A 16,129-nucleotide genomic window follows, 5' to 3' on the forward strand; every position below is an offset into this window, starting at 1 on the left:
GATCTCGTTTAAGAACAAAAAACACCTATATTGCCACATTAACTATAAAAAAAAAGTTTAATCTTATGGCATGATCATTAATCATTAATAGGGATAAAGTACAAATCAGTTATATAACTATTTGGCGAACAATTAAGCAGCTCAATTCAAATAAGCTCCAAATAAATTTATGTAATCAATAAAAAGTTCACCGATTCAAACTAGTGACTCTTTGATACCAAGTGTTGGATCCCTGTAGGTCACCCATTCTATAATCAAGCACGCTTAACCACCGAGTTTTTAAGTTATCTGATTGGCATATCCTTCTTAAAACCAATTGGTGATAAACAGGTGGAGATTAATCATTTAATCGCATCCCTCCATAGTAAGCCACACCGCTAATGATGAAGTGAAGAGAATGAATGTTGCATTAATGGTTCATGATGAAGTGAAGAGAATGAATGTTGTGGATTACAGAGAAGATTACTAAGATGAACAGCAGCTGCTAGCTTTATATATCTAAAAGAGGGAGAAGCTTATAACCGTATTTGAAGATGTAAAATTACATTATGGCGCTCTACTCTCTTCTTGCATATCACTTGTGTTGGCACATTCCTTTATCACCCTCCCGTAAGCTGGTGCATGCACATCGTGTATACCCAGCTTAGAGTTAAAACTTTGGAACATGGCAGTGGGGAGTGGCTTGGTAAAGCCATCAGCTATCTGACTTGCTGAGGGGATGAACAACAATTTAATTAGACCTTGAGACACCTTTTCCCTAACAATATGACAATCAATCTAGATATGCTTCGTCCACTCGTGAAAAACATGATTTTCAACAATCGCCACAGCGGACTTGTTGTCACAAAATATGACAACCGGCTTCTTCATTTCAACATGTAAATCTTTGAGCAAGAAAACAAGCCATTGTACTTCACAGGTAGTAGCTGCCAATGCCCGATATTCTGCTTCGGAGGAAGACCTAGAGATGGTGGCTTGCTTCTTCGATCTCCAAGAAATCATGGCTGCTCCAAGGAATATACAGAAACCGGTGACAGATTTCCGTGTTTCGAGGCAAGACGCCCAGTCTGAATCTAAGAATACACTGAGCTGCAAATCACCATCTCTAGGATAGAAAATGCCTTGTCCAGAGGCTGCTTTGATGTAACGTAGAACCCAGTGAGCTGCACTTAGGTGTTTGTCAGTAGGTGCATCCACGAATTGGCTAAGTTGGTGAACGGCATATGTAATGCCTGGCCTTGTCGCTGTGAGATATAGTAAGCGTACAACTAAGCATCTGTAAATGCCAGCATCAGTGAGCAGAGTTCCATCACCATGTTGTAAGGACTGTCCCGGTACCATGGGTGTAGTTATTGCCTTGCATTCAAGGAAGCCAGCCTCTTTAAGGATGTCTAAAGCATACTTGCGTTGGCACAAATTTAGCCCATGTTCATCTGAGTGTGCTTCAATGCCAAGAAAGTAGCCTAATAGTCCCAAATCCTTGATTTTGAAAGCATCATCAAGAAAGTTCTTTAGATTGTGAATCAGCTGCAAATTGGGACTGGCTACCAATATATCATCTACGTAGACAAGAACTGCAACAAAAGTAGCCTCAACACCCGTAGTAAACAGTGAAGGATCAGACTTGGATTGAGTAAAACCTCTGCCTATTAGAGCTGTACTCAGTTTAGCATTCCATTGGCGACTTGCTTGTTTAAGCCCATAGAGAGAACGCAGTAATCTACACACCTGATTAGGATTTTCAGTTTGAAAGCCAGGTGGAGGAATCATGTAAACCTCCTCCGTTAGATCACCATGGAGGAAGGCATTATTAATGTCCAATTGATGAATATTCCATCTGCGAAAGGATGCAACAACTAAGAATGTCCTGATGGTGGATAACCTTGCAACCGGGGAAAATGTCTCAATATAATCAATTCCCAGTTGTTGTGTATATCCTTTTGCTACGAGACGTGCTTTGTAACGTTCGACGGAACCATCTGCCCGTAGCTTGACTTTATACACCCATTTACATCCTATGGGAGTTTTCCCAGCTGGTAGGGCTGTCAATTCCCAGGTATGGTTGTCTTGCAAGGCTTTAATTTCTGTTTTCATCGCTTCCTTCCAACATTCATGACAGATAGCTTAGTTATAGGACTTTGGCTCATTTGCAGAAGAAACCGCCACAGAGAAAGCCTTATGAGATGGAGATAGGCCATCAAGAGAGATAACTTCTGATAAGTGGTGAGGTGAGGAACCCCTGGAAGTTACAGCCTCACAATAATAGTCTTGAAGTTTGTTGGGGATGCGACGACACCTATTTGATCTTCTGGGCTGTTCAGAAACATAATTCTGCCTTGTATTCTCATAGCTTTGACTGTGTGTGCTGCTGGCTTCATCATGTCCATTGTTTGGCAGGTTACTAGGAGGAAAACTGGAATCTGAGTTTGCTCCTTCAAGACCATGTGGCAGATAACTAGGAGGGAACTGGAACAAGGATTTGCTGTTTCAACATCATGTGAAAAATTGTTTGAAGTATACTCAATATTTGAACAAGGAGTATCAGTAGGAATAACAGGCAAAGGAGTCCCCAATGAAGATAGCTCATGCATGCGTTCATATAGCTCTTTGTCAGAAAAAGGAAATATCTTCTCATAAAAACTAACATCCCTGGACACAATGGTAAGCTTGTCTTTAAGGTCATACAGTAGATAACCTTTAACATGAGCTGGTATGCCTAGAAACACACATTTCTTGCCACTTTGAGCCATCTTATGTCTTGAAGTAGGTAGAGTAGATGCAAAGCAGAGACAACCAAACACTTTCAAATTTGATATGTCAGGTGCCTTTCCATATAGCTGGTAATAAGGAGTGGACAGCTCAATTATCGGTGAGGGTAGTCTATTTATGATGAAAACAGCATGTAGCACGCAATGCCCCCAGAATTCGAGAGGGAGAGATGCTTGAAATTGAATCACTAGTACAAAATTGCAAATAGGCAACCATTGTACAATGGTTTCCTATGAGAGGCTCGCGGAAAGGTATCGACTTTGCGCGACCATTGTGAAATGGTTGCGCATTGTCAGTAATACGCGACCATTCTTGACCAAGAATGGTCGCGTATTGTTTTTTTTTTTTTTTACAAAAGTTTTACGCGACCGTTCTTGGCCAGGAATGGTCGCGTATTGTTGATTTAAAAAATAAAAAATAATTAAAAATAATTTTAAAACTATATTTATTATTTTACACCATGTACAATTACATATTTACAATTCTAAATTAAAAATAATTGAAAGCTACAAAAGAAAATATTAGATTTTAGTTTACAATAGTGTTAGCAGTGCCTTCCACTTTTTATATCGCATTACATACAAATCAAAAGAAACGGATCAGAACCTGCAAGTTTTAATGCATTCCACAACATTTCTTCGTGTTCCGAAATGCCAAATAAGCACAAAGTAGCAGCCTGAACACCAAATACTTGCCATAATAGTTTTCCCGTGTTATTTTGGCGCAAGAAATCCTGCAAAAAAGGATCATTGTCTTTAATAGTTCCATTTAATATGTTACAATCTAAAGAAAAGAACAATACAAGGACAGACCTTGGGATGCATATACAACCAAAACCTTATATGGTGCCAAGGATGATAGGGTATGACTCTTGAACACATGCAGTCTTCCTTGGAAAGCCAGCACTGCAGAATTTTAAAGTGAGGAAATAGCGTTTTAAAACCAATAAACAGATGGCTCCATAAAAGAAAAGCAATGTCGCATGGGCGTTTTCTACAATTAAGGACTAAGAATCAAACAGATTGTACAGACTACTAACATAGAACAACCGAATTGAAGCTATCATCATAAATATAGATAATGCATATACCTTCTGACAAAGGTAATCTCTACTTCCAAGTTCACGACATGCAATTTGTCGAGCTGAAAAGAACTGAAGCTTCTTTTCAGAATCTCCTAAGGACTTTTCTCTATGCTTCTTATCTTCATGCACCTTGAAGTCTCCCTGATGATCAGAACAGATAACTGAACAATGATTCAGAGAACTGATTATAGAAAGACTTTCTTTTTTGAGAGTGGGGGAGGGGGACATGTGTATGTATAATGCTTATTTAGGAAATTATAAAACCCTTAGAATTGCTATACATAATTCCCTTCAAGTGGCATTTGAGTTTCAGCACACTAGACTTAAATAGATAGTACTTCTCAAAAATGGATATTTTTAAGTCAATACATAGTACTCCTCAAAATTTTCTTCGTAACTCTTAACTCTTAACTTTTTCATTTTAAAACTGTGAAACAAACCACACAAGTATAAAGTAATTGATTTACTTGTCTCAGTTCTCTTTAAAATACGACCAATTGGCTCATCCATCTCTGCAAGCACACGAACTGATTTTGCAAGACTTGAGATCTATAAAAACATGGAGTGAAAACCACAAGGAACAAGGATTACCCCTTCTGTAAAACAATGGAAAGCAAAACGGCATATAGCATAATTAAGAAATGCCATACTTTTTTGTGAGGGTTCATGATATGGTATATAACTGATAAGGTTGAACTAATAATTACACTATATTCTCGAACTAATGGTGTAGCAGTTAGTAGGGCAACAAAGTCTATATACAGTTGCAGTTGTAGAAAGAAAGCCATATCAAAGCTGGGAAAGAGGGAAGTGAGCAGATCAATTTTTTACTTAAGTTATAGTGAAGTTAATAAAGTCGTGGTCTTTGCAGAAACCTAACAAGTAACAATTGTGCCATAATTGAAGATGCCTAAGCTTTTCAATCTTCACTATGGACATTTCTTACATCTCTCATTATTGAACATAGTTGAGCTGTCAATTCAGTCTGCCGCACCAGGCTCTGCCATAACTTAAAACCATCTTCATCTCCATTTACACTTCCTCCCAACTGTCATTTACACACACAAAATAATAGTAAATATACAACACTAACACTGGAACAAGAAAGGTAGGGAATCTAGAGTTGCAAATTACTCCATAACCTACTTCCTTTGTCATATATAACATCCACTTTGTGGTAAGAGTAGACTGATTATATTTATAAATTATTTTAACAGTGACTTTTTCAAAATTTCAATGTTATACAGCAATTATAAATATGGATCTTCAGTGTAAGTGAAAAGCCCATATTTTAGTAAATGCAACAGACGTTGGGAGAGATTAAGGTGGTGACTCCAATGCAATGAAGAGAGAAAAGCCCCATGGATTCTATTCTATATATTATCCATAATCAATATGTTGAAGCATTTTCCTTGAAAGAATTCAATGAAAATGCTCTCTTAATTTTTTTTAGAAAATAGTGCTAAAGTAGTCTAATAAAGGTCTTCCTTATATATGATACAGTTAAGCAGAATATTTCAAAAAATGGAAATCACAAACCTTCAACATGCTCTCTTCCAGAATTTCATATGTACAATAAAAGCGTTTTGCATATGCAGGATCATGCAGCTCTACTGCAACAAACCAACGAAGAACTCGATATTGCGTAGTGCTGCAAAGAATTAAACTGGTAAAGCACAATTCTAGAAGTAGCAAACGCACTCACACCAATAAAGAAGTCCTAGAAGATTTTGATGTTTATTACAGGAAGCATGCATCGCTACACAAGGAAATGAGAAAGACGAGATTTATCAAAGCGCTCAAATCAAGAGCTTGAACCAACTGGAGAAGGTAACATTGAAAAGAATAACAATAAAGCAGAAGCAATACGTACCTTAGCTCAGGATATCATACATTTGACTACCCAAAGATCAGATCTTTAGTCCATTCCCCACTCTGCCTGCATCTTACGGCCATGGATTAATCAACACCCACCAATCGCATGTTTAATACTCCGTATATATTGCTGTAAATAAGGAATTATTGCAGAAATTGAAACTAAAAAAGGAATCTTGGATTAGGGAAAAAGACAAGGAAAAAAGAAAACTCCAGAAAAGGAAATTAAGCAAAAAGATCCAACTTTGCTCATTAATTCTTGATTTCCACTTCACAATCTACCACTCAAGAATCAATTGAGTTGCCCGTCTGAACTCATTAACACCTACTATTTTACTGGTACTGTTTGTGTATATGGAGAGACAAAACCCTAGAAATATGGTTGCATGTAGAAGAAGAATTGAAGAAGGTTGCAGCAATGATGAGGTGAAAAGAAGCCCTAATTTACTCAATCATACGATATGATGATGATGATGAAGCAGTCTAGACTCAAAAGGTGATGTAGTAGGAATTAAAGACACAGAAATCACACAGCCATGATGATGAAATGTGCCAAAAGTAAATCAGAAATTCACCATTAATTTCTACTGCGGTTGTGTGTACGTGCTAGACTCGACCCAGCAATATAATCATCAATTTATTGTCTTCAACCTCAACAACAAAGAAGAAGAACAGAAAGGTAGGGTCAAAGCCCTTCATCATTATGCCAATTCATATTCCTCAGCTCCCTGCAAAAATACAAAACAAACTTCAATAATTCACATGAAAACTCTCACCATATATATATATATATATATATATATATATATATATATATAAATCTAATTAATCAAATACCTAATTAAGTCATCCAACAACCTAATATGTAATTAACAAGGTACTATTGAGCCAAATTCACATATTCACATATATAAAATTTATAAAAATCATAAAATATCACATCTATTTATTTATTAAAATAATAATTAAACAAATAATATATATATATATATATATATATATATATATATATATATATATATATATATATATATATATATTAAAAAATAAAAAATAACTAACCTGCAGATCAGCGCTGGGGAGGCGGCAGTGGTGCCGGCGAGGATGGCGGCGCGTCGTGGTGCTGTGCGTGTAGCGGTGCATCGCGGTGAGTCGTGGACGTGGTCGCCGCCAACGGCGTAGTGGCGGTGGGTCACCGGGCGAGAGCAACGGCGTTCGGAACGGAGCGTCGAGGTCGGAAGGGAGCGGATCGGATGGGAGCAGATCGCGTGGTGGCAGTGGGTCGCCGGGCGAGAGCAGCGGCGGTCGAACGGAGCGTCGAGGTCGGACGATGGGAGCAGATCGATGTATTTCGTTCACCAAGTGTCAAGGGTTATGATTTGTGCACGACCGGATGTGGACGTTCGATCGTCTGATCTGATTCGAATTATGATTTGCATAGGTCTAGGGTTAATCTAAGGCAACCATTTCTATTAGAAATGGTTGCCCATTATAAATCATTTTTTTAAAATAAATACAAAATACAATGGGAAACCATTACAACTAATAATGATGGCGGATTATTGATCACTTATTTACAAAATTGTCACCGCGAATTTTTGGGCTAAGATTAGGCAACCATTCTTTCAATAATGGTGGCCTATGATCAATCTTCTATGTTCAATTTTGTACTAGTGAATGGCCTTTTCTACGTTGAGTATGTGTTGGTGTTTGCGCTCTATAATAGCATTCTGCTGTGGTGTGTAGGCACAAGACCTTTGGTGAATCATGCCATTCTCTGCAAAAAAATCAGTCAAGTTGAACTCAAGACCATTGTCAGTTCTGATGGTCTTGATTAATACTCCAAACTGTGTGTGAACAAAAGCATGATATCTTTTTATGAACTGTCTGGTATCTGATTTATGCTTCATTAAATGGATCCAAGTGAACCGGGAATGATCATCAACTAAGGTTAGAAAATAGCGTTCACCATTTAGAGAACTAACATGAAACGGTCCTCATATATCTGCGTGAACCAAATCAAAACAGGCATTCGAAGTGGTAGTACTCAATGGAAAAGGAGAACGTTTATGCTTAGCCAAGTGACAAATATCACATGGCTCTTATTTTGCAACAGGAATCTTAACATTTTTCAGAAAATGAAGTTTATTCACAGGGAAATGGCCTAGCCTTTGGTGCCAAATTCTACTATCACTACATTGAATGGCAGAATTTTGGTGATGAGTTGTTGGTTTCTGAGGAGGTTCCAACAACATATATAGACCTCTTTCTTGTCTAGCTGAACCAAGAGTCCTCCCATGAGCCCCCTGAATTATGCAATATCCAGACATAAAAGTTAGACCATAATAAGCATCTCGCAGCAATTTACTTACCGAGATTATGTTGAATTTGAAATAAGGTATGTGTAGTGCATCCTTCAGCCATAATCCATCATTTAGTCTAACATCTCCTATATGTTTAATAGATATCCCTTTTCCAGTAGGTAAGTTGACTTCAACTCCACACACATTATGACACTTATCAAAGAATTCAAGAGCACATACTATGTGATCCGTAGCCCCAGAGTCAATTATCCAAGAAGTACCAGACAAGGATAGAGAATTAATGTGAATTTTAGAACACTTGCCTTCATCTGCATGAGACAGTTCTTTGAATTCTGGAATTAGAGTGACAACTGCAAGTGATATGCCAACACAAGTGATATGCAAGAAGAGAGTAGAGGGCCATAATGTAATTTTACATCTTCAAATACGGTTATAACTGCTTCTCCCTCTTTTAGATATATAAAGCTAGCAACTGCTGTTCATCTCAGTAATCTTCTCTGTAATCTGCAACATCCATTCTCTTCACTTCATCATGAACCATTAATGCAACATTCGTTCTCTTCACTTCATCATGGTATCAGAGCCCTATTGTAACACCCCAGATTTTCAGGATATTTAAAACTTATAAAATAAAGGTGAAATCTCGTTGAATCCCAAAACATAGTACAAGAGTATGGGGTGCTATGCCACACCTAAGCTAGAGAACTCAAGTGCACAGGCTAACTGACTAATATCCTCAAATAGCATCAGTACTAAATCATGGCACGCAGGCCGAAAGGGAAAAACTATCTAAACTACGTCCAAGCTTCTAGCGTGCTCCAGTGAACTACTCGTCTGTGCCTGAAAGCCAAATATATCTGTTCAGTGAGAGATGCTGGTAACCCACTCCAACACGTTGAAATACAATGCATATAGAGATATATATAGATATACGAAAACCATTTTAAAGCATGAAGATATATCCTATGAGACTCTAGCTTTTAAAACCGGGAATGACTCGACAGATAAGGCTCGACACAAGCAACAGTTATAACAGGCGTATATAATCCTCCACAGGCAAGATAGAGCTGAGCACAATAAATAATCATAACCCAATGTAAACAATCCCTGGCATAATCCCATAGTCACATCTCCCAATATACTCATAAACACAACTCATCCATATCTCATCACAAAGCACACTTTGTTGGCGCCACAGGACCAATCGCATGCCCATACATGAGGGTCAGCGCATATAGCTCTGACACGGCCCCGCAGCACCCTGCCCCGTCTCACATTACGGAGGAGCCGATCGCAACCGACTGATGGACCTTTGTCCTACATAATATTTATATACCTGACCGGTCTTTACCAGCCTGGTTAACAGTTGGGATGGTTCTCAGCCCATTCAACTGCCCGTATAGTGGACCTTTGTCCTATATAATATTTATATACCTGACCGGTCTCTACCAGCCTGGTTAACAGCCGGTATGGTTCTCAGCCCATCCGACTGCCCGTATAGTGGAACTTAGTCCTATATAATATTTATATACCTGACCCGTCTCTACCAGCCTGGTTAACAGCCGGTATGGTTCTCAGCCCACCCGACTGCCCGTATAGCCCGATTGATCTTAACCAATTCGGGGTTACATGCACACATAACACATAGCAAGTACATGCAACCCACATTAACACATTGGGAAGGGGGAGAAAACGTATAACAAAACCTATGCGTGATCCTTCACATACTAAGAATGGTCCTAAGGGGTTCATACTTCTTTCACCTAGGTCAACGGGATACCAATTCAACTAGCATGCAATATATAAGACTCATACAACCTACGAACGGTACCCGAAATATCAAACTAGACATAGGCACGATAGACGGAGTCCGTTGGGACACCACGGGGGTCGGGGAAACATCAAACGGGGAAGCCGAAACCCCGGGTTGGGGTATTTTCCAGCGGGTAGCCGGTGGGTGGGGGTCCACCCGCCGGCTGCCCGCCGGCGTGCACTGTTCCGGGCAGCGGGTGCCCGGCGGGCAGCTGCCCGCCCGCCGGCTGCCCGCTACCGGGACCGCCCGTCTTGGCCGTGAGTAGGTGGCGGGTCCCCTACCCCCCACTGACTCTTTTCATCACAAAAACGCCCCGGGAACCGTTGTGGAACCCGAAACCATGCTTAGACACTTTACAACGCAATTAACGATCAACACGTAGTCAATTAACGGATCAAATACGAGAAACGTACGGCACATAACCTATCATGCTTTTTCTAACATAATCGACACCCCAAACATGCAATTTCCCACCCGATAAACCAAGAATGATATCATACGATACAACCTAGGGTTCTAATCACTTTTATACCCACAAGAATACGATTCGTCCTCCAATTACAAGATTCGGTGCAAATAACACATAAGCGTATACAATTATCAAGAATGACATATGAACATCAAGAACTCCACATAATCATCAAGAACATCATAATTATCAAGAATCTCTCAATATCAAGATCACCCATGGAATTATCCCATCAATCATCAATAACAATATCGCAAATCATCAATACACAATAATATGGGGAAATCCTACGGGGGAAATCATAGCTATGAAAATAGGTTTTGTTGAGACATGGGTTACCTCTTAGCCTTAATTAATTCCTTGGCTATGAAGGGTCTTTCTTTAAGCTTTCTTGCTTTCTTGATTTCTTCTAGGGGGATTCTTGGATCTCTTTGGGGTGGTGGGCATTATTCTTGTGGTGGGGGGTTTCTAGGTGCCCCTTAAGTCCCCTATTTATATATTTAGGAGTCCTAGTTAGGAACTAATATTATGGGCTTGCTAATTCTATTTCTTTTGGAACTAAGGATTGGGTTTAGGGATAAGGGCACATGGATTATGGTGGGCCTTCTTCCCAAATTAATTATTATAATTTATTCTTTCTCTTGGGCTATGGGTTAATTAATTAATTGGTTTTAGGGGCCGTAACACGGGGTGTTACACCTATAAGGGCTCCTAAGCAGTTGTGGTCACCGGCGAGATGAGTCAGCAAGCTCCGCCGGCACATCCGATCTCCGTCTCACCAATCCAACCAGATTCCACAGTTCCGCAGAGGAACTTTGCTTCTCAAACTCATAAAAGCTTTAGCCTGGAAGAAATGGAGAATCCTCTCTTCCTTAGCTCAACAGATATCCCTAGCACAGTGCTTGTTAATCCTCCATTGATCGGCAGTTCAAACTATGGAGCCTGGAGCATTTCAATGCGTATCGCGTTGGAAGTTAAGAATAAATGGTGTTTCATCGAAGGAAGGATTCTGATGCTAGATCGCGATCATGTTGAATACGGAGCCTGGAGACGATGCAACTTAATCATATGCTCTTGGATCTTCATATCAATGGATGCTTCCATAGCTGGAAGTATTATCCATCTGGATAGAGCGAAGGATGTTTGGGATGATCTTAAGAAGAGATTCTCACAATGTGATGCTCTGAGAATCTCGGCTCTTCAAAACGCGATCTACAGCCTCAAACAGAATAATATATCCGTCAACGATTACTACACGAAGTGCAAAACCTTATGGGAGGAGATGAACACCCTACGTCCACTGTCGATTTGCAAATGCAATCCAAGATGCTCCTGTGATCTTGTTGAGAAGATCAGGAGGGAACGCAACACAGATCGTGTCATCCGGTTCCTTCAAGGACTCAACGATGACTATGGAAGCTTGAAGTCCAATGTGCTCATACTTGATCCTCTGTCTGAGGTATATAAGGTCTTTGTCATGGCAAAAAAACTAGAAAGACAAATCAGTTTGAATGCAGGAAATATGGAAATAATGCAAGCTAATGCAGTTCATGATCAGAACACTACCAGTGAGACAATTGCTGCTATGAACTCACATTCTAAACGAAATAACAGTGGAAACAAGGGAGCGAAGTGTACCTTTTGCGGAATGAACGGGCATACCGTCGACAAATGCTATAAGAAACACAGCTACCCACCGGGGTGGGTGCCGGGATTCAAATCAAAGGGAAAGCAAGTGAACGCAGCAGCCACACCAAGCAACATAGTAGAGCTTGGAGTCACTTCTGACCAGTTGCAGAAGCTCATTAATCTCCTTCAAAACCAGACTGGACAATCTTCTGCACCTTCTAATACCACTGCAGCTATCACTTGTGTTGGCACATTCCTTCATCAGCCAAGTCTCGAATCGAGTAGGGGTTAAACTCGGCCGATATGACCTGACCGATGCCTAACACATCCTTCCCAGCTCTTACACACATGTGAATTTTCATCTCCATTCGCGATGTACCTATGTTCCTTTTCTATCAACTCTTGCATCTGGATGTGGAGGGGGGAGAAATTTGATCACATGGTTAATGAGCTTCGACAGTATGGCCAATTGCGTAAACTCATGGTCTTTGTCATTGATTCTCTATACCCTGACCTTGTGATCTTGGTGGGTGTTGAATACTTTGCGAGACAAAACCACCATGGACTTGACTGTGTCTTTTCCTATGGTGATGGTAGTTCCAGCGGGATTCTCATCATCGTAGTCTTCATGACCAGCCTTGCACTTCCACCTGCAAACTTCTTTGTTAGAGGAGGTAGTGAAGACATGTAGGAGTTGTGAGCCTTCAAAGTGGTTATGTAGTGGCAGTGGTAGCTATGTCATAGTGGAGCGACGCAAAGGAAGAGATTAAAGGAATATTGGGTTGTTAAAGTAGATGGGGATCTGGTTTTGCTGCCATGAAATCATCACTCGAGCTTGAAATTTGAGTATAGGGACAAAGGCGGAGCTGGGTGTGAGATGAAGAGGGGGGAGGAAGACGCCATTGTCGACAAAGAAGACGACGGTGATAAGACATTCTTGATTAGTAGAAAAAATAGGAAAAATGAAAAGAAAAAAATTGAATTTTTTTAAAACACATGTGGCAGTCCTAGTCAACATACACTGACAAATGACAAGTTACTTGTTAAAAAAAAAAAATCTAATTGTAACATTTTTCCGGTTTCATAGATTTGTTTGGAGCTTATTATAATTTGGTGACTTAATTGTTTTTTTTTTTTTTTTGGAAGAAGAGAGGGGGAAGCTAGACTAGTGTCTAACTCTCCTATCACCCGTGTTAAGTGCCATATATCTTCACTTTGTCAACCTCAAGCTGTCCCATGATCTCTAATAGGGGATTCATAAACTTGATCCAATCACAATTCTTGCGCAATGCAACTTTGGCAAGGTAGTTAGCCACATTGTTCGTAATCTTCGAGACGTGACTAATTTTCACATCCCAATCTCTATTCATCCACTTCTTTCCTTCTTTTACAAAATTCCCACACGGACCAAGAAGCTCAGGCCCATGTTCACCCAGTCAACCACATCTTGTGAATCACAGTAGAACTGCACCTTTTTATCTCCAATATCCCAAGCCCATTTGATCCCTAAGTACAGCGCCCAAGCTTCACCCTCCGCCACAGTGCTCACTTTTATTGTGATACTAAAGCCTTTCGTTCAGTTGTTTTGCCATCTCACATGACTCCTCTACATCCCGTCGGCATGTGACTTCCTATAAAAGAAACATCAGTATTAACAATAAACCATTTACCTTGCTGCTCCTGTTCCTCTGTTGCATTAATCATGTCGCAACAACTTTCATAGAATGAGTGACAGTTTCTGGAAAAAGCAATCCTTTATCTCCTGAATATGTTCTTTAATTAAGCCATTTGATTTTTCTCCATTTCTCCCATTTTTCTCTTCTGAATGCTGCAATACATCTCCAGCTCCACATCCACCAGACAATAACTGCGAATACCTCACTCCACTCTTTCTCACTATGGTTTGGGCTCTACATTCGATATTCACCATCATACATTACTCAAAATTGAATTTTTCCAACCGCTTTACCTATCTTCCAAGTAGAAACTATTTCCAAATCTCTTTCGTTGATAGGCAATAATGAAACAAAATGATCCACCATTTCCTCGCTTTCTTCGTAGAGCACACACCTAGTATCCATAGTGAATCCCATCTGTTTCCTTTCGGAATTTGTTAAAATACGCTTGTGTTTTAACAGCCAAAGGAAAGCACAAATCTTGTTTGGCACCTTAATCTTCCACAACTTATCCCATCCTCCTTGCACATTACTTGTTGTAATACCAATTGAAATGTCGTACGTCGTCGAGACAAAGAATCTTCATGAGCTCTCTCCACTAGTACACAAAAGAGTATATAAGTACAACTTTACACTACACCCCTTAATGAAGGTGTAGTGAAAAGTTAAAACAAATAAAAATCTGCTACACCTTTAAAATAAAGGTGTAGTGGAAAGTAATTTTGAAATAAAAAAATAAGAAATAAAAATCTTTCCGCGGCACCCTCTTACCGAGGGTGTCAGGAAAATTAAATATTAAAATATTTAATAAACTTTCAGCGGCACCCGCCTGGAGAGGGTGACGCGGAGAGTTTATTATTATTTTTTTAGAAAATAAAATTATTACCCTACTCGCCTAGCATTTTTCGCCATTTCAATTTGCCTCCGCGCTCAGACTTGGAGACGACAGCCACATTTTTCGCCATTTCAATCCTTCTTCGCGAAATACTCTCCGCCGTCCGCCTTCTTCGCCGACAACGACAGCCATTCCGCCGCCCATCCTCTGCCGACGACAGCCGACAGCCGACCTTCCTCTCGCCCTCTCATTTCCAAGACCAGAACCGACCGTCATTCTCGCCGCCGCTCTTCCTTCGCCGACGACGACAGCCGAAAACCACCGCCTCAGCCTCAGCCACACTCGCCGCCGCCCTTCCTTCGCCGGATTGCCTCACTCGCCACCGCCACCGAACACCCCGTAGCTGCATTCCCAAAATAACCGGTAAGTTTTTTTTAAAAAATTATTTTATATTAATTTATTTCAATTTTTTGTTAATTTATTTCAAATATTATTGTTATTGTGATATTAGTATCTTATTGACTATCTTATTGTGATATTAGTAGCTAAGATTGATTAGTGTTGATTATAAACTAGGTTTTAGGGCCTGTTCAGTAATGTGGAAAAAAAAAATAGAAACATGTTTAGATGGAAAATAGAAAATAATTGGAAATGGAAAACATTTTTCCAAAATTTCCAACTTTGCAATGGAAGTAGGAAAAAACATGTTTTTATGTTTCTGTATACTGATGATGGGAGGTATTTATAGTATACTGCTTCATTGTTATTGTGATATTAGTCAATGGGAGGTATTTAGGGGGCGTTTGGTTCAGGTTATATAATATAACCAAGGGAATGTGACATTCCAAAGTTCACATAACAGTGTTTGGTTCATATTATCTTAGGGAATGTAACATTCCCAAGGAATGTCACATTCCCTCCACATAGGATTTTGAAGGGAATGTGATTCCCTTCAAAATCTTAGGTAATGTAAGATAACTTTGGTTATGTTAGTTTATTATATATATATATATATATATATATATATATATATATATATATATATATATATATATAATTATTTTTGTAATTATATATTTTTTAATTTTTATTATGTTATGTTAGCATATAAAATAATTTTGTTTCTCAAGTTCAAAATTTTAGAGTTAATATTTTAAAATCATGTAATTATATATGATACCGTTATCTTATTTATTTATTTTAATTTTTAAATTTATTAAAATATATGAAAATATGTTAAGGATATTATAGTGTGTATAAAAGATAACCCTAAACCAAACATGATTATATTACATACCCCAATTTTAACCAAACACAGGAATCTAACATTCCCAGTAATCTAACATTCCTAGCTACTGATGATGCCTTAGTATTGTGTTGTTAAAAAAAAACAGGGAGCCTTCTTGATTTTCTGCATCTTCTTTAACTTAGGTTTTGTTCTCTGTTTTCCAGATTTTTCACTTTCATCTCCAAACATTCTTCTTTTCAACTATTTCTAAAAATTGTGTGGTCTAAAGCATGCCTAGATTATCTGGTCTCTCTTCTTTCCATCATGTAAAATAGTGCAAGCCATCATTTAAAATTTTTAAAAATAAAAATTTAAAGCTGAAAACTGGAAGTAATTTGAATCACATACCACAACTCACTTTTCTGCA

General features: G+C 39.0%; 1 protein-coding gene and 1 long non-coding RNA gene across 2 annotated transcripts; both read right to left on the reverse strand.

The window, feature by feature from the left end:
- Positions 1-777: 777 nt before the first annotated feature.
- On the reverse strand, positions 778-2,094 carry LOC109166468 (uncharacterized mitochondrial protein AtMg00810-like). Its single transcript, XM_019315421.1, has one exon. The coding sequence runs from the start codon at positions 2,092-2,094 to the stop codon at positions 778-780; it is 1,317 nt and encodes a 438-aa protein (XP_019170966.1).
- A 1,218-nt stretch (positions 2,095-3,312) lies between these two features.
- Positions 3,313-3,895, reverse strand: LOC109166449. Its single transcript, XR_002051663.1, has 3 exons — positions 3,860-3,895; positions 3,582-3,674; positions 3,313-3,502 (listed from the first exon to the last, which is right to left on the reverse strand). It is a non-coding gene; the product is annotated as an uncharacterized LOC109166449 (long non-coding RNA).
- Positions 3,896-16,129: the final 12,234 nt, after the last annotated feature.

The sequence above is a fragment of the Ipomoea nil genome, unplaced genomic scaffold, assembly GCF_001879475.1.
Source record: "Ipomoea nil cultivar Tokyo-kokei standard unplaced genomic scaffold, Asagao_1.1 scaffold3100, whole genome shotgun sequence".
Classification (NCBI taxonomy): domain Eukaryota; kingdom Viridiplantae; phylum Streptophyta; class Magnoliopsida; order Solanales; family Convolvulaceae; genus Ipomoea; species Ipomoea nil.

Bases quoted from the DNA above. Each gene is read 5' to 3' on its own strand.
- LOC109166468 (XM_019315421.1), bottom strand. From the start codon at position 2,094: ATGAAAACAGAAATTAAAGCCTTGCAAGACAACCATACCTGGGAATTG.